The 12,771-nt window shown below is 38.2% G+C and overlaps 1 protein-coding gene across 1 annotated transcript in view; it reads right to left on the bottom strand.

Moving 5' to 3' along the window:
* The window catches only part of LOC104595250 (3-hydroxyisobutyryl-CoA hydrolase-like protein 3, mitochondrial), a 39,725-nt gene extending 27,266 nt beyond the window's left edge, over nt 1-12,459 (bottom strand). The window contains exons 1-3 of the mRNA XM_010255899.3: nt 12,135-12,459; nt 11,488-11,589; nt 10,813-10,877 (exon numbers count right to left, since the gene is read on the bottom strand). Coding sequence (XP_010254201.1) covers nt 10,813-10,877; nt 11,488-11,589; nt 12,135-12,396 — 429 coding nt within the window. The 5' untranslated portion in view covers nt 12,397-12,459. The remainder of the gene's footprint in view (nt 1-10,812; nt 10,878-11,487; nt 11,590-12,134) is intronic.
* Nucleotides 12,460-12,771: the final 312 nt, after the last annotated feature.

The following is a 12,771-nucleotide window of genomic DNA, read 5'->3' as shown; positions in this document are numbered from 1 at the left end:
TTCTTTTCAAAATATTCTTTTGCATTGTCAGATCTGAAAATTTTAATCCTGGTATCAAACTGGGTTAAAACAAATTCATGAAATTGCCTCACAAGCCTTGGAACTTCATCACAAGATTTCATCAGGAATGTCCAAGTGAATTGAGAAAAACCATCAATAAACAAGATGAAGTATCTATAACCCCCCATAGAGTATAAGTGGTAAGGCCCCCACACATCAGAGTGCACAATATTAAAAGAAAAAGAAGATATTTTATTGCTCAAAGGGTAATTGTTTCTACAATGCTTTGATAACTGACATGATTCACGATGAAGATTAGACACACTAATTCCCTTGAACAACTCAGGGAATAGATGACTTAGAGCAGAAAAAGGCAAATGACCCAAACGACAATGACTCAACATAATTCGACTGGCAGACTCTGAAGAAGTAGAACCAAAAGCAGCATTCCTAGGTTGATCAAGGCATTGTCCTGGAGTATCGAGCAAGTATATTCCATTCGCTTCATGGCCACTTCCAATCACCTTCCGAGACTCCAGATCCTGAAAAACACAGTGGGAAGGAAAGAAGGTTACACAATGTTATGGGCCCGGGCGTAGGATCTCGTCACGAGTCGGTCGACGGGGAGAACCTCTTGCTTCCCCTTGCACCTTCCCTTGCGTGCAGACCCTATTGTGGAAAACCGAATGGGTGATTTGTCCAAGAGACCACCCGAACTCTCCTCACTCTTCTCTTGACTGGAAAACTGAATACTTTATTCCCAAATCACAGCTCCTTAAATAGGAGATTACAAGAGGAGACTCCTTACTCCATTCGACTAAGCTAGGATCCAACTTTAAATCAAACTCCTACTTCTAACAGAACTCAGTTCCTATCTCTAATAGATAAGTAAGAACAAAACTCCTACTTCTAACAGACTTCTAACAGAACTCAGTTCCTATCTCTAATAGATAAGTAAGAACAGAACTAGATAAGTAAGAACAAAACTGGAATAAGTAAACTATTGGCGAGCTGGCAAGGAGAGCTGACGTGGCAAGATAAGCTGTTGTGTGGGCCCCCTTCACTGTTGCTGCTGGTGGCGGTAATTCTTCCCACGAATGCATCCACAACACACAACAATTTAATGACTTGGTTAAACTACTTACAGATAACAAATTTGTATTTAATCTAGGTACATGAAGAGTGGAAGGTAGGAGTAAAGAATCTATAGCCTTGATGGTTCCCTTGCCAGAAATAGAGGCAAGAGAGCCATCGGCTAAGGTGATTTTATCACGGCCAACAAGCAAATAATATGAAATAAACAAAGTAGAAAGGTTGGTCATATGATCAGAAGCACCTGAGTCGATGATCCAAGGGGTCTTAAGATTACCTGAGGTGGTTGCATGATTAGCAGAAGCCCTTATACCTAAGTGAGCAAATGCAGAAATGCCTAGACTTCCTGAAGGGTTGGAAGATGAAGTTACACCCTCAAGATGACTGATCATCTTCCCAAACTTTTCATACTCAACTTTCATGGCCGCCAACTGTGCACATGCAGACTCAACTTCAGCATTCGTACCAGTGGCTACATTAGCACTCCCTGTCTTTCTACTATCATGTTTCTTCTGGAACCGAATAGGAACAAGACCGGGATGTAATTTCCAGCACTTGTCTTTGGTGTGCTTTGGCTTCTTGCAGTATTCACATACAATCTCCTTCTTTCCCGAGCCACTAGGAGCCCCTACAACTCCTTTGGGTTTAACCCCCATATTTGCAAAGTGATCACTAGTGCCAACCCCTTGAACTTGTACCTGTCTTCTGCTTTCTTCACTACTGACCAAAGCATACGCTTGTGACAATGAGACACTTTCCTTTGATAAAATATTTTGTTTTGTGATGTCATATTCTGGGTTTACTCCGGTTAGGAACTCAAAAACCCGGTTTCTTTCAACTAACTTCCTGTAGGTTTCTGCATCATTGGTAGTGTCCCAAGTTACAGCTTCTATTAGATCAATTTCTTGCCACAGAGATTTCAAGGTTGAGAAGTATACCGCAAGGGATTTCTCCCCCTGCCTTAAATTTTTCACATCACTTCTCAATTTATAGGCTCTGGCTACATTTAGCTTCTGGGAATAGGTTTCTGCAACACTGTCCCATATTTCCTTTGTTGAGTTCATCCATAAATAATGTTGACTAATCTGTGGCTGCATTGAATTCACCAGCCACCCAATAACGGTGTAATTTTCTTGCATCCATTTCTCGTAAGAGGGGTCATCCTCTAGGGGAGCCTTCTTGCTCCCGGAGATAAACCCCCAATTTCCTCTACTACATATATAAATTTTCACAAATTGTGACCATGCCAGATAGTTGGTTCCATCCAGTTTAACCGTGGTAATAGTCAACAAAGAATCAACTGGGGTTCCCAAAGCATGTCCATATTCAGCAATATTTTTACTCTCAATATCTGAGGAGTCCATCATGTAAAAGCTTCAATTAGGGTTTCGGTCAACTTCTACTAGTGTACTAAATGTTAATGAACTCAGATTAGGTTAAATTGGCCTCGAACACAACTCACAAGGCCAACTCAGACCTGACAGTCGTGATAACCAAGCTCGGTAGTAGCTCTTTCAAGAAGATGATGGCCTGATTCAGCCTTCAAGAGGTAACCAGCAGACCTCCAAATACTGTGTACCCGATTGGAGTACCTTTATAGTTAGGGATTCTAAGTTCCCAACAATAAGTGCCCTAAGGGGCCTTTTTACAAACACTGTGTATGCAGCAGTGAACACTCCACTGTCACCAAGTAAGAACCACTTCAGGAGCAGTCCGTATAGGTCCAAAAAGCAACTGAACTGAAGTAAGAACTTGTACCACTGAGTCCAAAGAGGTTTCGGCAACTTAACAGCCCAACAAGGTGAGAAAACAACCCAGAAATCTCTGAATTAAATCAGGTTAATCACAGCCGAACAGCTGAAGAGATTTAAAGGGATTTCGAACACTTTAACAGTCCCCCAAACCAGAAATATAACCCAGGAATAACTGAATGCAACTTACAGTCTTGTTAATCTCTGATTTGAGCTCTAAATCAGGCCGAACAGTCCTTCTCTCTGATTCTTCCTGGTCACCGAACCACTCTCCAAGCTATTAGAGCCTTGGGCACCCTCCAATGACCTCCAAGAATCAGGCGAACAAGTTTAAACTTCCAGCCCTAGAACACCCTCATGCATTCGGCTAGACTATACCCACATGAGAGCCACGCCAAACTCAGGCCTGCTCTAATACCAAGTTGAAAAACATCCATTGAAACATAACGAGTTCTGGTGTTTGGATCAAAACAGCAATAACCCTTCTATATAGAGGCATAACCAAGGAATATGCACTTGTGGGCCTTTGGTTCAAATTTATGTCTTTGGGCACTCGGAATGTATATATAACAAGTACAGCCAAAGAAACGAAGGGGAATAGGAAAAAGGTCCTTACCCAGATGAAGGAGGCTAAAGGAAGACTTAAAATCCAACACTCTGGATGGCATACGGTTAATTAGGTAGGTTGCAGTGAGAATAACATCCCCCCAAAATCTTGTAGGGACATGTGAGGCAAACAGGATACTTCTTGCAACTTCAACTATGTGACGATTCTTCCTCTCAGCAATTCCATTTTGTTCTGGAGTATGAACACAAGAACTCTGGTGAACAACCCCAAAATCAGTGAGATAAGAGGTTAGGTTTTTTCTCAAAGTATTCCTTTGCATTGTCATATCTGAATATTTTGATTCTAGTACCAAACTGGATAAGAACAAATTCATGGAACTACCTCACAAGTTTGGGAACTTCATCTCGGGATCTCATAAAAAATAACCAAGTATGTCGTGAGAAATCGTCAATGAACAAGATAAAATATCTATAGCCTCCTATAGAGGGTAAGTGTATGGCCCCCACACATCAGAGTGCATAATATGGAATGGAGAAGATGATCTTTTATTACTCAAAGGACAATTGTTTCTACAATGTTTTGACAACTCACATGACTCATCATAATGAAGACTAGACAAGTTAATTCCCTTAAAAAGTTCTAGGAATAGATGACTCAAAGCAAAAAAAAAAAGATAAATGACCCAAACGAAAATGGCATAACATGACACGACTAAAGGACTCTAAAGAGATAGATCCAAAAGCAACTTTCCCAGGTTGTCATTGACTTTGTCCAGGAATATCCAGCAGGTATATTTCATTCGCCTCATGGCCACTCCCAATCACTTTTTGAGACTTCAGGTCCTGAAAAACACAATAAGAAGGAAATAAGGTTATACTGCAATTCAAGGATTTAGTTAGACTACTCACAGACAATAAATTAGTATTCAGTTTAGGGACATGAAGAACAAATGGAAGAGAAAGGGAGTCTATATGCTTGATGGTTCCCTTGCCAGAGATAGGAGCAAGTGAGCCACCAGCTAGGGTAATCTTATCACGGCCAGGAAGCAAATCATAAGAAATAAATAAAGTGGAAAGGCCTGGTCATATAATCAAAAGCACCAAAATCAATAATCCAAGGGATCCTACGATTACCTGAGATAGTTGCATGATTGGCAGTAGCACGTATACCTGAATGTGCAAATGCAAAAGTAGTTGAATTGCCCAGAGGGTTGGAGGAGGAGGCTGTACTCTCTAGGTGACTGATCATCCTCCCATACTTCTCATATTCTGCCTTCATAACTGCTAACTGTTCACTAGTAGTCTTCTCATCAGTTAAGCACCTGTCATTATCTGGAACAGTGGCTATGTTGGCACTTCTTGTCTTCGCGTTATCAGCCTTCTTTTCAAAACGAGGTGGAAGGAGTTCCGGGTGCAGTTTCCAACATTTATCTTTTGTATGTTTTGGTTTCTTTCAGTACTCACACACAACTTCCCTTTTTCCTAAACCACCTGAACTGCCTGTAGTCACCTCCGGGTGCAAAATGGTCACTTGGGATGGTCCCTTGAACCTGGACCAGCCTCTTGCTCTCTTCACTACTCACTATGGCATAGGCCTAAGACAATGATACATTATCCTTGGCTAAGATATTATGTCTGGTGATGTCAAACTCGGGATTCAACCCTGTCAAGAATTCAAGTACTCTATTTCTCTCAACTAATTTCCTGTAAGTTTCAGCATCATTAGTACTTTCCTAAACAACAATTTCCATTAGGTCTATCTCTTGCCACAGAGATTTCAGCATTGAGAAGTAAACGGCTAAAGGTCTCTCCCCCTGCCTTAAATTAAATTATTCACATCACTCCTTAACTTATATGCCCTGGCCACATTCAGTTTTTGTGAAAAAGTTTCAGCCACACTATCCCATATTTCCTTGGCTGAATTCATCCATAAATAATGTTGACTGGTTGTGGTTGCATTGAGTTCACTAACCATCCAATGATGGTATAATTCTCTTGCATCCATTTTTCATAAGATGGCTCATCCTCCAGAGGAGCTTTCTTGCTCCCGGAAATATACCCCCACTTTCCTCTGCTGCAAAAATGATTTTTTGCTGACTGTGTAACTATGCAAGATAGTGGTTCCATCCAGCTTGACTGTGGTCACAACCAACAGAGAATCAACGGGAGCTCCTAGAACCTGTCCAGATTCAGCCCCACACTTGTTTTCAACTCCCAAGATATCCATCTTCCTCAAACAACTCCAACTGAACTTCAAACAACTTCAAATGGCAAGCAAGGAAGATAGGAAAAAATAGACACCAAGTACCAACCTCTATGAAGTTGAATCTGCCAGTTGCGTCTCACCCGGAACCCGGGAGAAATTAGAAAACAGCAGCTGCTCCCTGTAGGCTTTACAGAACACCACAAGACTTGAATCGATCTTCAAGAAAAAGAGAAAGGATCCCTTCAATCATTGAGCGCCAAGGTGAAGCTCCCTGTGGGGCCCGCAAACAGAATTCTCCAATTGATTAGGGTTTTGGGCAAAAAAACTCCAGGGATTGTTAGAATGATGACCAAGACAGCATCCTTTTCTCCAAAAATCCACTAACAACTGGGCTGAAAATTTTCTTCAATCAATCATTCGATTCATCTCTCCATACACACTGAGTATGGGAAAAAAGAGAGAAAAAAAAAAGGAAAAGAGAGCCCGCTCTGATACCAAGAAGAAAAACAGTCCTAAGGATTGAAGGGACTGATTTAAAAGATGTTAGATATCAGCCGAAAAGAGAAAAGGAGAGGAGAGAAGAAGAAGAAGTTGGCGGCAAATAGGATTTAGAGAGAAGACTGGCAAATATTTTCTCTCTTCCCTAATCCTTTTCATTAAAACATAATTTACAAGTTTTGATATTTACAGAGAGGCCCTTAATTGGGCAATTAACTTAATTAAGCATAAGTGCATAACATAAAAAAGACCCATTAACAACGTAAACAAAAACATAAACAAATAAAAGCATCCTATGGGCCATTTGGCCCATTCTCTCTACAAGGTATTTACTCTCATCCCCTCTCATTAAATCCTATATTTACTGTTGTTAATTCCCATTCTCTCTCCTTAGATCCTTTATTTTAAGTATTTTTGTTTCTCACCAATAAATTCTACTAATTAAATATATACCCAACATGAAAATTAAACTGTCTGTTAGCCCATGTAGTAGGTACGTAGTTCAACTATCTAGGTCAAATGGGTCACCAATGGTCTCATAGTTAAACAATAAAGGTTTAAAAAAAATAAAAATGTAAAAATTACAAAAAAAAATAGGCACATCTCTAAAATTATATATTTATCATGTTAAAATTTAAAACTGACCTAAAAATGAAACCATTTTCCTATTCAAGCGGTGGGGCAATGGTTTAACCTTTTAGGTGAAATCAACCACCCACATTGTCATAATTAAATAACAAAAATTTTAAAATATAAACACAGAAAATTATTAAAAAAATACAAAAAAAAATTGTAGTAAACATTTGAGTACATCTCTAGTATTATGTATGTCATCATATTAAACAAAAATAAGAGTTACTTTTATTAGTGATGGAAATAAAAGAAAATTTTAAACAAACACAAAAAGGAAAGTATTTTTCCATCTAATTGGTGGTCAATGACCCATACGAGTGCAAATTGGGTAGGCTCAATCTGAGCCTAGACCAACCCAGCTTGAAATTTTAGACAATCTAGCTTGGATTTTTTGTCCTTGGGTTGGGCTTAGGCCCACACCCAAAAGTTTGGGCTTCTATTTTTCAAGCTGCAACCAAGCCTAGCTTTAAATAGAACAGATTGGCAAAACAGGATTTATGTAGCTGACCCCATATAGTTGGGATAAGGCATGGATGATGATGATGACCCAAGCCTAGCTTTAGGTAGCTTGAGCCTTGCCTAACTACATACATATTTGCATACATGGATACATGCACACATACATTTATGTCAAATTTTAGCATGGGGATGATATATCAATTCAAGCATGAGCCCAACCTGAGTGCATCAAATTTCAATTCGGGCTGGGCCCAAGTTGGACAGATCAAGCTTGACCTTGGGCTCAAGCCTTAGGCCTAATGCATAGGGTTGGGGGCCTAGGTTAAGCACAAACTCAGCCCAACTTGCACAACTTGCACCCTAATGGTCCAATCATTTGGGTAAAATGGGTCAACCAATGATGTCATAATTAAATAATAAAAAATATAAAATAGATAGAATTACAAAAACAAAAATATAGAAATTTTTTGACATATCTCAAATACTATAAATGTGTCATATTAAACAAAGATAAGTGTGATAAATAAGAATTTTTTTACAATTAATTGTGGAAATGGAATAGAAAATATAAAATTTCCCAAAAGTGAGATTGTTTTCTCTTTCAAGTCAAATAGGTGAACACATGATGTCATAATTATATAATAAAAACTCAAAAATAGTAGAAATAAAAAATTATAGAAAATACAGAATATCGTCAAAAAATTGTACACTTCTCTAATATTATATGTTTATCATATTAAACAAAATTAAACATGATAAATAAGAAATATTTTTATTAACAATTGAAATAAAATACAAGATTTAAATCTACCGGCACACCATGCTTTAATTACTTATCTTTTTTAATGGGTTTTGATAAGGATATTGAAATTATTATTGTTATCTGAAATTGTCGCATGCAACACACATGCACATTTACTAGTAGGCTTACAAATAGATAAACCATATATAAGAAAGAACTATACATCCAGGGCAATCAATAGAACCCAAAAGACCCTGTACACCCACCCGACATTTACATCTAAAATAAATCAAAAGAAAATGATGTTGAAAAGAAATAGAGGGGTCTGACAAGAGAGCCAAAGCCCAACAAAAAAACTGTTGCTGAAACAACCCTGAGAATTTTATCATCTTGGGAAAATTTCTGGTCAAAGAGCCTCCTATTTCTCTCCTTTCAGATTCTACAAAGCACTGCAACAGAAATGAGCTTCCATATTTTCCTTCCTCTGCTGCTTAGGCCATTAATCATGCAGTCTTCAAGCAACTCAGATAAAGATTGAGGGCACACAGCCCACATTTAAAAGGTTCAAGAAAAAAAAATTTCACACTCTCCAGATTGGCTGGCAATGGACAAAGAGATGGCTGTTGCTCTCCTCCTTCTCAAAGCAGAAAACACACCTCGAGTCACCAACGGAAATTTCTCTTATCCCCAAGTTCTCCCTTGTGAGACACTTTCCTGACACTGCTGTCCACCAGGCCACCTTTGAAGGTACACTACTGACCCAAACAAAGTTGTGAGGGAACTGCAAATTAGAGCCTTGAGACAACATTTCACCAAGAATAAACCAGACTTCACCCCTTTCCAGTTTCCGATGTCCTGACTTCTAAGGTTGGGTAAAAGATTCTGTAACAAAGCAAGTAAGTTCTCCACCACCAGCTTCCAATCAACATTAGAGAGCACATAATAGTCTGAGACTATGCAACACTTATCTTCAGCCACTGAAAACAAGTTTGGAAGGAAAAGGCACTGCAATGGTCTTTCATTTGCCCAAGGCTCCAACCAGAATCAAATATTGGACCCACAACCCAGCTTGAATTTTATACCCACCATAAATAACTCCCAGCTCCTCTCTATTCCCTTCCAAATAGACCAGGATCCCATGTCCCTTCTCTAAGGCCAAATTTTGACAGCCAAACAAGATCTCCACCAACTATTTTCCTCATCACAGAAGTACAGAACCTCTAGAACCAATTGGGGAGCAAGGCTTTATTCATCACGCTGACCTTCCTTAACCCCAGGGCGCTTCAAACTTCAAGGAGCACACCAAGTCCCACCCACCAAATGAATTTTTTCCTGATCCTTCCTCCCCATTCTAGTCACTTCACTAGGAGGTTAGCCAACACACTCTTGATAAAGTAACCTTCCCCCTTTAAATAAGTACTCAGATTTCCATGTGATCAATTTCCTTTCTAACCTTTCAACAACAGGGTCCCGAATTGACTTTGCACTACATTTAGCCCCCAAGGGCTAAGCCAAGATATATGACTGGGAGGGAAGCCACCTCACAGCCCAAAATATTCACCAGTTGGTTGATGTTATCCACCTTACCAACGGGGATGACAGAGCTCTCTCTCAAATTTATGCTCAGTGTAGAAATAACTTCAAACCAGTGGGGCAACCCCAACAAATACAGAACCCTGATCTGGGTTGAAAACTTGACATTAAAGAAAAACAGAGCTTCATCATTGAATATTAAATACATTAAGTACTAAACGAAGACATAATTTGAACAACATTTTCCAACAATATTGTCATTGACCATGAAGTCCCAAATTGCACAACAGAATTACCCACTTGACATGCATGTTGCATGTAAAATCCAAGAGAGAGTGAGTGATTGATAATACCCAGGGTGGTGTAGAGACAATACAATACAACATTTATTGCATTATATTACATATATAGAGTATAAGATATATTATATGTCATATCATATTATATAAAAAGTCTAATATCTTTTGCATAGTATAATATATAATGTCTATTATATTATATATTACCTATACTACTAAGATATATTATACAGTAGAATATATTATATAATATAAAATATTATATGATAATGTGTTTATAGTTGTCCATTCTTCTGACTTCTAAAAAATCCTCTTAAATTCGTAGAGGTGACCTCCCCTTTTAAGTACATTAAGTACCAAATAAAGAGGTCATTGGAGGGGTTTTCAAAATTCTCACTAATTCACTATGAAACTATGAAACCAATCAACAGTAACAAACTTTTAAAAGCAACTGATATTGTTTGACAGAAATTCATATTACAAAGGCGTTGGTCAACTCTCCTTTGCAATGCTAATGTGCTCCCAAAAGTAACTAATAACTTAATAGGTCAAAATGGAAAAAAAAAATTGTGATTAACAACCAAAAAATGTATTGATAAATCTACTAATTAATTGCTATTTCTAAGCATATTCATCAATGCAGAGATCAATTGTGGTTCTGCCCAGCATTCTCTTTCCCTACTCATGAAGTATATTAAGGGCATTGTCTAGTATTTCTTTGACTTTTTTTGGATAAGTAGTACTCCTTTGACTTTTTAGTAATGATTATATGGTGTTTGATATGTCAACATAGTATAAAAAGACACAAGACCTCAATCATGTCTGATTTTTTATGTCTAGCCATCATCTGCTTCACATCGCCACCTGCAGATCTGACTAATGTATGGGTTATCAAATGGGCAAGAATAACGAGTCACTTATTAAGAACAACTATAATCTAATATGCAAACATGCAATGGGCACTTGATAACTATCACAATCAAATACTCAACAGTGGAACAGGCATTTGTAAGGCATGCTTTCTGAGAAAACCTTCTGCACAAGATGCGTGGTTTTGTCCTTTTGAATTTCAGCAACAACCCCCTTAATATCCATTCCTGCATTTTCCATGAATGATCACTCTCAAATCTTACCCAGCACCCAAAAAGACAAAATCATATGAAATTTTTTAAAAGGGTAAAATACAGAGAGCTACCTGTACTTTCAGATTTCAACACTCTGCTCCCACCATTAGCATTCTGTCAGTTTTGAACTTTAATGAGACCATTTTTTCCTCTCCTTGATTGCATTTGCAAAACCCAAGTTTTGAACCTTTCCTATCTTCTTTCCTTTTTTTTCTTTTCATTTGTTTAAGAAAGAGACAGGGAGAGTTGAAAGATAGGAAATGTTCAAATTTTCCGTTTTGGAGATGCAATAAAGGAGAGGGAGAAATTGTCTCATAAACGTTCAAAACTGACAGAATGCTAATGGTGGCAGCAGAGTGTTGGAATCTGAAAGTACATGATAGCTCTCTGTCTCAAGTGAAAGTTCGGGGACCTAGGTGTCACTACCCTCAAAGTACAGGGTAGTTCTCTGTATTTTACCCTTATTAAAATGTAACTCAAAACTAAAATTACACACCTAGAGGAAGCAGTAACTGCAACAGAAAGAACACCTTGTTTCTTTTGCTTCTTTACTTTTATTTTTTTGCGTGGGGAGGGGGTTTACCTGCTGAGAAGGCACGAGGTGAACTGCTTTCTACCAGAACGCATTTGACTCTCGGATCTGTTTCCCATTCATCAAGATAATTTTTGTATTTTGTGTCCATATCTGCATTACAAATCAGCTACATGTTAATAACAACTACAACTCAATTTCCAAACAAAAGCAACTCATATACGATAACGTTCTAACACCATAGTTCCACCAAAATCCTGGTGGCAGTAGCTACTCCATCACAAACGAGAGAGAAAGAGAGAGAGAGCTAACTACTAAGGAAGAATCTGGTTTTCCGTTAATTTATCTAAACAATTAAGGAATTTATTCAACCTGGACTCTGAAAATAATAACACCGAACTATATCTCTGAACTCCACACGAACTAAACAACAATATTTCCTCTCAGAGTACTCATAAGTCAATTTTCACGAAGCAAAATATTAACTAAGAAGTTAATTTCTTTATGCTCATGCACAAAATTAACACAGATTAAGCATTTCAATGTCTGACCCAAGTACCTAACCAAAAACAAAATTCATCCCTGAGTACACTTCCATGGACAATCCAATTACATCCACGATAGGTCGATGAGTCAATTAATACTTAAATAGATTTCAGGTAAAGAAGGGATGCAAAGATAGACAGAAAAACAAGTACCAAGATTCATGGCATTGAGAGCTTTGGGGCGGTCGAGGGTGATAACAGCGACTCCATTGGGGAATACATTTCCCTTCACAAAATCTTCGTTTCCAGCCATGATCGCAAGGGTTCGTCCAGACCAAAAGGTTTGAAATCTTTCGCAGGGACTCAAACGGCGGAAATTGACAATTCTCGAGGTGGGGTTTCGATTGGATAAAGGATTTGCAGACCAAACAGAGGATGCGTTGAATAGCCGAGCGTAAGAGAGTATAGTACGCATGGTCGCATAGAGCCTGGCGAGTGGTAGTCTTCAACGAACGTACAAATCAAACGAGTCATTTGCTCGGTTTTTTTCATTTTTACCATTTTAACCCCCAAAATTTAACGTCAATAAATTACACTTCATAAGTGCTTTTTTTTTTAAGGCCACTTCATGAGTGCTTCACTTCTTTGTATCATGCTTGTTTTACATTTTGCCCCAGCTTTTTTTGCAAATTGCAATACAAATTCATTTGCACTGGTGAAAAAACATTGAATGCAAATTCTGATTTAGTTTTGATTTAAATTTTTCTTTCATTTGTTTGTTTGCAATTTAGGTTTTGCACTCTATAGCTTTACATATTTGTCTTTGTGCTCTTTCTAAGCTGAGAAAATA

Source organism: Nelumbo nucifera, chromosome 2 (assembly GCF_055504915.1).
Source record: "Nelumbo nucifera cultivar China Antique chromosome 2, China Antique-T2T, whole genome shotgun sequence".
Classification (NCBI taxonomy): domain Eukaryota; kingdom Viridiplantae; phylum Streptophyta; class Magnoliopsida; order Proteales; family Nelumbonaceae; genus Nelumbo; species Nelumbo nucifera.
This window is presented reverse-complemented; position numbering and strand designations above follow the sequence as displayed.